The sequence below is a fragment of the Triticum urartu genome, chromosome 7, assembly GCF_003073215.2.
Source record: "Triticum urartu cultivar G1812 chromosome 7, Tu2.1, whole genome shotgun sequence".
Lineage (NCBI taxonomy): Eukaryota > Viridiplantae > Streptophyta > Magnoliopsida > Poales > Poaceae > Triticum > Triticum urartu.
In genome coordinates, this window is record NC_053028.1 from 450,127,797 (window position 1) to 450,136,815 (window position 9,019).

General features: G+C 45.1%; 1 protein-coding gene across 3 annotated transcripts; it reads left to right on the top strand.

Moving 5' to 3' along the window:
• Nucleotides 1-262: 262 nt before the first annotated feature.
• LOC125525412 (polyadenylate-binding protein-interacting protein 11-like) lies at nt 263-7,696 on the top strand. 3 transcript variants are annotated; one of them, XM_048690415.1, is made up of 10 exons: nt 263-1,098; nt 1,215-1,343; nt 5,061-5,105; nt 5,176-5,248; nt 5,321-5,433; nt 5,541-5,600; nt 5,691-5,729; nt 5,853-5,921; nt 7,110-7,171; nt 7,268-7,696. In XM_048690415.1, the coding sequence occupies exons 1-10, from the start codon at nt 787-789 to the stop codon at nt 7,323-7,325; spliced, it is 960 nt and encodes a 319-aa protein (XP_048546372.1). In that variant the 5' UTR covers nt 263-786; the 3' UTR covers nt 7,326-7,696. The 3 variants fall into 3 exon arrangements, with proteins under 3 accessions (XP_048546372.1, XP_048546371.1, XP_048546370.1); XM_048690414.1 differs by having other exon boundaries at nt 264-1,098; nt 5,061-5,096; nt 5,682-5,729; XM_048690413.1 differs by having other exon boundaries at nt 266-1,098; nt 5,682-5,729.
• Nucleotides 7,697-9,019: the final 1,323 nt, after the last annotated feature.

Genomic DNA, 9,019 nt, shown 5'->3' on the forward strand with positions numbered 1-9,019 from the left:
GTACACGGACGATGACAGCGGTGTGGTGGTCCTCCCTCTCCCTATAGCAAAGTGATACAGATGTTGTCAGGAATTCCAGCGGCCGACCGTGAATTAGCAACGCCGAAATAGTGATGGACGTTCCATAAAACAAAAATGACATTGTCCTTTGCGTCCAAGGGCGCTGAAATTCCCGAGCACAAGGAGGTGTTTCCCGCAAAAGCGCAGCCCGGCGGGCGGGGAATACGGGGGGAGGAGAGAGAAGGGAACAAAGGAAAAGGAGGCAGCAGGCGGGCGGGCGGCTCGCCTCAGCCTCAGCCTCACCGTAACGGAGCAGCTCTGTCTCTCTCTCTCTCTCCTCACTTTCCCTCTCCTCCCGAAAAGGCAAAGCGGAAAGGAGGCAGCAAGAGAGAGAAAGAGGCAGCACGATACGAGTAACAACCAGGAGAGAGAAACGAGGAAAGAGAGAGGCAGAGGCAGAGGCACCTCCCTCCCCCTCCCCCTGCCGGCTTCCCCTGCTCTCCCCCTGCGCCGGTCGGCTGCAGCAGCTGCTGTCCCCTCCCCCTCCCCCTCCCCGATCCCCATGCTCTCCCTCTCCTAGCCCGCCGCAACGACCAACCACCCTCCCCGCGGTTGGCTGTCCCCCTCGCCTCCGATCCGTCTCCGGGGATCGATCCGCACTTCCGCACCGCACCGGGCCTATATATAACCCCTCCCACCACCCCCGCGCGCCTCCCGCCCCCGAACCTTCCAGAACCTCACCGAGCTCTCTCCCCCTCCGGCAGCAGCTTCTTCCTTCCCTTCGGGATGGCCGTAGTCGAGACCTCCGCCGACCACGTCGCCCCCGCCGCCTCCGACCACGGCGCCGCGCCGTACCGCGCCTCGTCGGAGGGGGGCGACGCGGGGGAGCGCGAGATGCGGGATCTGGAGGAGCTCCTCTCCAAGCTCAACCCCATGGCGGAGGAGTTCGTCCCGCCTTCGCTCGCCGCGCACCCCATGCCGCCGCCTCCCTACGCCGGCTACTACCCCAACGGCCCACCCGCTGCCGGCTTCGCGCCGGTCGCCTCGCCGGGCCACCGCGGGGTCGTCGGCTTCCCCGCCGCCGACGGCCGCGGCAGGGTAAGGAGACACGAGAGTCCTTGTGTTGACCTTTTCGATCGCGGGGTGTTGCCGTTCGGCCTCTCTGTTTCTTTCTGTCGCCGGTGCTCGTCTGATCTGCTCCTTCCTGCGCGCAGAAGAAGTTCGGAGGGTACGGCGGCGGCTACCCCCACGGCGGCAAGCGGCGGGTCAACAGCCGCACCAGCCAGGCGCAGCGCGACGAGGTGATCCGCCGGACGGTCTACGTCTCCGACATCGATCATCAGGTCAGCCCACGGATCCATGCCCGCACCTTCCACTGTTGATTCTGCCTGTGACGAGCCTCCTTCGCCCCCGTCCCTTATTAGACTCTGACATTCACGTTACCTCCGCAACCGCACAGAGTTTGTTCACCTGTTTATTGGTTTGGTATCATTTTTCTACGTTCCTATTACTGGTTGTCATGATCGGTCAGCTAGATTTCGGCTTGTGTGACTTCTGCCGGGCACGTGCTGTTCAGATGGGATAAAACGTTAGCAGGGTTGAGATCATAAGATGGGATGGGGCTGAGAGCAGGTGGATACTGGATACGCCAGCGGTTGCTCCTTTTGATCATCCTTTTCTTGTTTCGATAGATTTGGATGCCACTTCTCACTGTGGTAAGTTTTGCAGTTCTTGGTCATTACTTTTGTATAGAGTCTAGAAAGTCGCATGACTATTTTGCCATTTATGTGCTTGGGCGACGTGCAGCTAACCTGTACTCATCTACTGTGTTCTTATCCGATTTTGGGTGGTTATTCTCCTGATTTCTTCACGTAGTGTATGCACCTCTACTGACTATTCGTGGCATGTCTGGTTGGTTTGATGCATGCACCATCTGTATCGGTTTGCTATTAGATTTCTTGTTGGATTAGTCTATGCAGTGCATTCCTGGAAGTATCTTATTAATGAGCCCTGCTTTCGTGCTCCTTTAGCAGTTCATTGAGTAGGCAGTCTGTTCCTTCTTTTTTCTGAAAGACCTAGGTAGTGTATTCCTGGTAGTGTGTTCGTTATGGGCCATTGCCTTGATGTTCCTTGTAGCAGTTTATCTAGTAGGTGTGTATTCATTTCTGTTTAGGAAGACCTGGGCAGTGTATTCCTGCAAGTGCCTTATTTAAGATCCTTGCTTTAATGTTCCTTTGATGGAGTGATCATTGGAAGGAACAGTAATAATTCAAACCATGCCCTATTATATACTGCTTGGTACAAATGACGTCTCAGGCCTATTCCTGTATTCATGCAAGAAAGCTAGATTTGAGAGTGGATACATGCAGATTTACTGTCTGGTGGAACACAGATGGGGCCAGCTTTAATGAATCTCAATAATGGGCATGCAAAGTTACTTTGATTTTTTTAGGGGTGTTTTTTTTAGGGGTATGCAAAGTTACTTTGATGTATTTGATACTCCCTTGGTTCCTAAATATAACCCTTTTAGAGATTCCAATATGGACTACATACGGAGCAAAATGAGTGAATCTACACTCTAAAATACTCCCTCCGTCCCAAAATTCTTGTCTTAGATTTGTCTAGATACGGATGTATCTAACACTAAAATGTAACTAGATACATCCGTATCTAGACAAATCTAAGACAAGAATTTTGGGACGGAGGGAGTATGTCTATATACATCCGTATGTAGTCCGTATCGAAATATCTAAAAAGTGTTATATTTAGAAACGGAGGGAGTAGATGCCTTGTGTATGCTTGTTGACTTATTAGCTCACGATGGTACTTTGTCTTTTTTGGTTCTGGTATGCTATTCTAATTTCTTTCTCAAAAAAGTCTTAATCTTGTTTACATCTATGCTTAAGATCATAGTTATCATGATGCTTCTCATATTTACATGTTGAAATGCAACATGTACACACTTGATTGGGATTTGCACTTAGAAAGATTTAAGCTTCTAGGTGGCTGATATGGTTTACTTGTGAGCTCAGTTGTTCTAGTGCATGTTGATTAATGCCAGTTAGATATATGTATCGTTTCCAGGATTCAGAAACCTTTTTCTAGAAGAGGTATTCTCTAGAACAATACAGTTGCCATGTTTGTAAGAGACATGCATACTGTTTGTGAAGTAAGAGGCACACCATCTTTACTTTTTGGCGTGCCTCTGTTCCACAATGAAAAGAAGCACCTTGTTTCTTGTAACTTAGTGTTTACATATAATTTTCTACTCCCTCCAATCCATATGAATTGTCGCTGATTTAGTACTCCGATCCATATTACTCGTCGCTGGTTTAATGAGTACTAAATCAGCGACAATTAATATGGATCAGAGGGAGTACCTTGTAATTGTAGTAGTAGTGTGCGTAAGTTATGCACTGAAGAGTTCACTGGCTATATATTCTCATAATGGTGGTTACGTTTTTGGGTCAAGCGTAGTCATTTGGAAAATGCACCTTTTTTTTTCTTTATTCAGACAACATAGTACGTACTTTCTACCTCGTAATAGCCGTGTTCATGTTTTTTTCATGTTAAGACATGTACTAGACATGTTCACTGGTTTTGCCTTGTGTGATAGTGAACTTTCTACCTCTGTACATGCCGACTAGTGAACTTTTGGCTGCAGTTCTGCAGAAATATTCCAATTTTCTCAAAAATTCAAAGATCTCCAGAAATCCTCGTGCATGTAGCAGATTGCTACTGTTTGGAGGCAGCGCCTGCTTGTCTGCTCCACGAAGATCCTTCAGGCCTAATAGTGAGATATGGGATGGCATATGATTATATGAAATAAAATAAATTTCTTGTATACAGAAACTTCTTAGAAGGAAAAGGAATTCGTAGTCCACCAGAGGGTTTATCTGATAGATCAATTCTGATTCATCACCCGCATTTTCTGTTGAATAGATGAGTGGTTTTGGTAGGGTGATAACATATCTGACATGTATTTTACTCGAATACTGGACGGATCATAATGTTGCAACTATTACGTGGTATTTTAGCAAGCTCATTTTTGGCAGCGCTATGAGAATGAGGCGAGTTAGGTCAGTTTGTGGTTGCCAACTGTGTTGCGTTTGCTTCCCTTATAATCTGCTGTTGGAAATTAGCCAGAAAGATATGCAAAAGCGGGTCAGAGAGACACAAAAATAGCCTAAAGCAGGTGAGGCAAACAGGATTGTGATAATCCACCGCAATGCCAAACACAGCCTTAAAAGAGTGTTTTGGCTCTTTGAGAGCTCTTTGAGAGCATTTTTCCTTTGATTACATACCCTACACTGAGCTCTTTTTGGAAAGAAAAAAAGTTTCTTGAATCCACAAAAGGTTCTAATGGAGTGGAGTTATACATGTACATATAGACGTGTAGCATTTATGCACAAATTTTATCAATATATCTTCTCAGTTATGGTGTACACAAAAAAGAGAAATGTGTAGATCAAAATAGAGTAACCTTTTGCTTTTTTGGAGCCACAAATATGTCTTCTTTTGTGTAGCCTACAAATTAATGTACTACCTCCGTTCCAAAATATAAGTTTGTTTTGGTAGGCTTAAACGTCTATATTTTAGAACAGCGGTAATATTATTTAATAATTTTCTACAGTTATGTAGAACACATCCATATGTATCCACTGGCAAGAGTTCTTTTGAAAACCTCTAAACTTTTTGCACTTGGTCCTCTGATGTTTATTCCCATATGGTGTCTTTTTTATAATTTTTGCATCTGTCTTTCCTCATGTACTCTGTAATGTTATGTTGGTTTGTTGGTGATAGGTTTAATTTTGTCTATTGGACACTTCACAATTAGTTATTCACTTATTTGTTTGTGACTTGGCTGCTGTGATACTTTGTATATTTGATTAAGTTTCTACGCCTAACTTGTGGAGTTTGTTGAGTTCATTTGTGTTGCCTTTGCAGTTAGTTATCTATCACTGTTACATTGTGTCAGCCATTTTTCAAGTCTTATATCCTCTAGTTGCACACCTGCAATTATATGTAGGCTAATTCGTTATATGTTTCCTCACATTTAGGTCACCGAAGAGCAACTGGCAGCACTATTTATCAACGTAGGGCAGGTAGACTTTTTGTTTTTTGTTTACATTTACTTTTTGAGAGCACTGAATAATCTGATTTTTTTTTGTGAAGGTTGTGGACTGCCGCATGTGTGGGGATCCAAATTCAGTTCTTCGTTTTGCTTTCATAGAGTTTACTGATGAGGGTAAGTGGTTGAATGATAATTGAACATGCTTAGGTCAATTTGTCCATTGATTAATATACTGTACTATTGCAGAGGGTGCAAGGGCTGCTCTAAATCTGTCAGGAACTGTGCTCGGATATTATCCTGTGAGGGTTCTGCCATCAAAAACTGCAATTGCACCAGTCAATCCAACGTTCCTGCCCAGGGTAAGCTACAGTTTTGGAATCCACATATTTGTCTATGTATCGCTGTTCATACTTATCTATATGGATGTACGCCTGATGTCTAAAAAGTGCCTCGTCTTTATCTTCAGTCTGATGATGAGCGTGAGATGTGTGCAAGGACCATCTACTGCACAAACATTGACAAGAAGGTTTGCTAGCCTACCGTTGCACTCTGTATCTCTATACTCTTTGCACCGATGTTTCTATTTTATTTGATGCACTTGGTGCAGGTCTCTCAGGCAGATGTGAAACTGTTCTTCGAGTCAATATGTGGAGAGGTTGGTGACTTGTCACTTCAAACTTCCTTTCCTTGTCATAATTTATTCCATATATGCTGTGCTGCAATCAAAATGCAGTTCAAGGGACATGCTCATTCACTCATTGCAATATCTCCCTGACAGGTCTATCGGCTGAGGTTGCTTGGGGACTACCAGCATAATACTCGCATTGCCTTTGTGGAGTTTGTTATGGTTAGAATTACTTGCCCATTTCGTATTTTTCCAAATCATCACAATATATTGCCTTTTTATTGTATTTCTAGTATTACTCGTCATGTGTGAGAAGGTTGAATCCTATAATGCTAAGAGTGTTGCCTGCAAATTATATCATGAACATCCATAGCCTCGCGTATGTTTGCTTGAATCATGGTTTCCTGTATTGTTCACATAGTAGAAAACATTTACCACTACGACCAGATTTGATTTCTGGCTAGTTGTCGTTTCGAGTCACGTAGGGTTTCAGCCTTAATTTCCCGAACCACTAACGCCAGAAGTTGGAATGAACTGGCCTTATGTCCATGTTAGCTTTAATCAGATGGATAAATAGTTAGCCAGAGAACAGCTGGGAAATAGTCGTGCTTAAATGAAAACTATGGTTTGATTGGGGTACATTAGATTTCTGCAAGGAGTGTTTACATGTGGCTGTTCTCCTTTTGTTTAATACTCCCCCCGTTCCAAATTAGTTGTCGCTGATTTAGGACAAGATTGTACTCCCACCGATCCATATTGTCTTAGATTTGTCTAGATACGGATGTGTGTAGACACGTTTTAGTGTGAGGTACATCCGTATCTAGAGAAATCTAAGACAAGTAGTAATATGGATCGGAGGGAGTATTAAATCAGCGACGACTAATTTGGAAAGGAGGGAACATATATTAGTCTTTTCCTGAACATTACTTGCTTTATTAAACTCACAACTATGGTTGGTACTCTATTATGTTATGAGTTATGATCTGATGTCCTGATGTGTAGCATTGCATGTCAGTTTAGGTGGATGTCTGAAGATCATTTCTTTAAACCTGAAGTGGTCCCAAGTACTCTCTCTATTGAGAAGTTATTAGTTAGCAAGATCTACTGTTGCTTGTTGTCCTCGTGCTTAGCGCATTAACTTGATCTTAGTCAGCATTGTTTGTTGTTCTGGATAATCTCTAATCGCTATACGTGTGCTGTAAAAATGGCTCTGTTAGTTACATTTTCTTGGATTTTGGGGCCTTTCGACGCAGGGTATTTTGGGAAATGAAGTTCATGTGTGTATGCAACTTCTTTCCTGTTGTAACAGCAATGTCCTTGGCTAGTCCTTTGTGGCATAGTAGTAGTGGTGGTATTTTTCATTTCACAACTAAGTTCAGCCTGGAGGTTCATTTGTTTCTTAATTTTCAGGCTGAAAGTGCTACAGCTGCTCTCAACTGCAGTGGTGTTATACTGGGTTCCCTGCCAATAAGGTAAAAAGCATGGTCTTAATTCAACTTTGTTGACCCAACTGTGAATAAAAGCCTATTTAGTTCTGGAAATAATGTGCTGCCTTGCTGATATTTCAGGGTGAGTCCATCTAAGACTCCCGTTCGTCCCCGTGCTCCTCGGCCAATGATGAACTAGAGTTGTAGGTACAGGAGGTGCCAATGGCACTGCTTATATATAGAGAGATCGACATATGTGAAAGAGAAATTAAGATATGTCTTTTCTTCTAAGTTATCCGCTCGAGTGTCTTTTTATTGTATCGCCGGTAAGTATCAAGACTCGAGCGGAGGAGGGGAAAGGAAAAATTAGAAATGGTTGGTCGGTGTTTACCTTTTGCACATAGAGCTTCTTAGAAGCGGGTCTGTTGCTCTTGTCCTTGATGCAGCAAGGCGAAACTCGTGAACTTTTGTCTTTGTTCAGTTGTTGGTGTCTTGTTTGCTACTACCTGGAAAGTTGCAGCAAGTCGTTTACCTGAAAAATGATGAGCACTTGCCATTATGCTGTGCCAATTCTGTCGTGCCCCTGGTATTTTTGTTTGCTGATGCTTATGCTCTTCGTGTTCCCAATATTCAGTCTGCACACGAGCAGTTCAACATTATCCTTGGGTTGCTCTGTAAATATGCTCGTTGTATAAATTGCATGTTATTAGTAACTTCTGAAACTGGAGCCAATGCACATAAGGCAAGGAGGCGTTTCCGGCTGGGATACGACGGTTTTTGTGGATGTGAAGCGTTGTATCTGACAGAAAACAGAATGTCGGAACCAAAACGCTGCTACTGTTTCCAAAAGCGCTGTAATTGGGAGAGGCATTTTCCCGCCCAACCAAACGCGTCGTAGTATTCATCTTAGGTTTTATTTACTTTTGATCAGCTATGGCAACCGCTCAGAAATTGTTATTTGCTGGAACGTTTAAGGTCTGTCTTTTTGCCATGGAATACTAGTAGAATCCATTTTTGTTGCTTGTGGTGTGGGTAGCCCGCGAGTTTAAGTTTACCTAGAGCTTCACTCAAAATGGAAAAAGTTTACCTAGAGCTACAAGTTTAACCAAGAAAAGTTGGTTCACTTTTCTCATCGTGTATAACGTTGTCCATAAAGCATGCCAGTGAGATGTTCCTTGCACATTGCGTGCACTCTTCCGTGCTTGTGCCCTTGTCAGGTTCCATCGGCCGGGCCACCCATTGTTGTTGTCTGCCACCACGCACGAGCGAACAGCGGTACAGAACTACGCGGGCCGTGTGTGCATCTCCATCTCATTTCATCTCATCGGCTGCAGCAGTATAGTACGTGCAGTGAGCCGAGCCTTTGTGCCGGTCCCGATATGTGAGGTGGATCCTGCCTGCCACGGGCCACGGGAGGGTACCAAGCGCGTGCCGGCGCGTGCGATGCGTATGCAGGCAGGAGGGACCGGACGGCCCGAAATGGGCTGGGGCGCCAGGAAAAAGGCGACCGACCGCGACAGTTCGACGCCTACGGGTCGGTCGAGGGGCCATCGCGTCCATCTATCTACGCAGACTCAAAAAAAAAGCGTCCATCTATCTACGCTGCTACAGCCTACAGGAGCCGGGACCAAGGAGGGCGGGCGGACGACACGCGGACATGATCATCATCCCACGCGCCAGATCTGCTCAATAATTTACCAATAATCCGTTCCCCTGTCTCTCTATGCTACGCGGGCTGTAGCTCCGGCCCCAGGCTCGAACGAAACCTCTAAAACTCTCTTCGCGAAAACAAATCCCGACAACGGGATTTCACATCGGCGCAGCGCAAACCCAGCACGCATCTCCCAGGCTGCAAAAATTCGCGACGGCTCCATCCTTTCGCGCCGCCTGTCG

Bases quoted from the DNA above. Each gene is read 5' to 3' on its own strand.
- LOC125525412 (XM_048690413.1), top strand. From the start codon at position 787: ATGGCCGTAGTCGAGACCTCCGCCGACCACGTCGCCCCCGCCGCCTCC. The intron at 5,434-5,540 runs GTAAGCTACAGT...CTTTATCTTCAG, and splicing joins ATCCAACGTTCCTGCCCAGG to TCTGATGATGAGCGTGAGAT. The intron at 5,922-7,109 runs GTTAGAATTACT...CTTAATTTTCAG, and splicing joins CCTTTGTGGAGTTTGTTATG to GCTGAAAGTGCTACAGCTGC.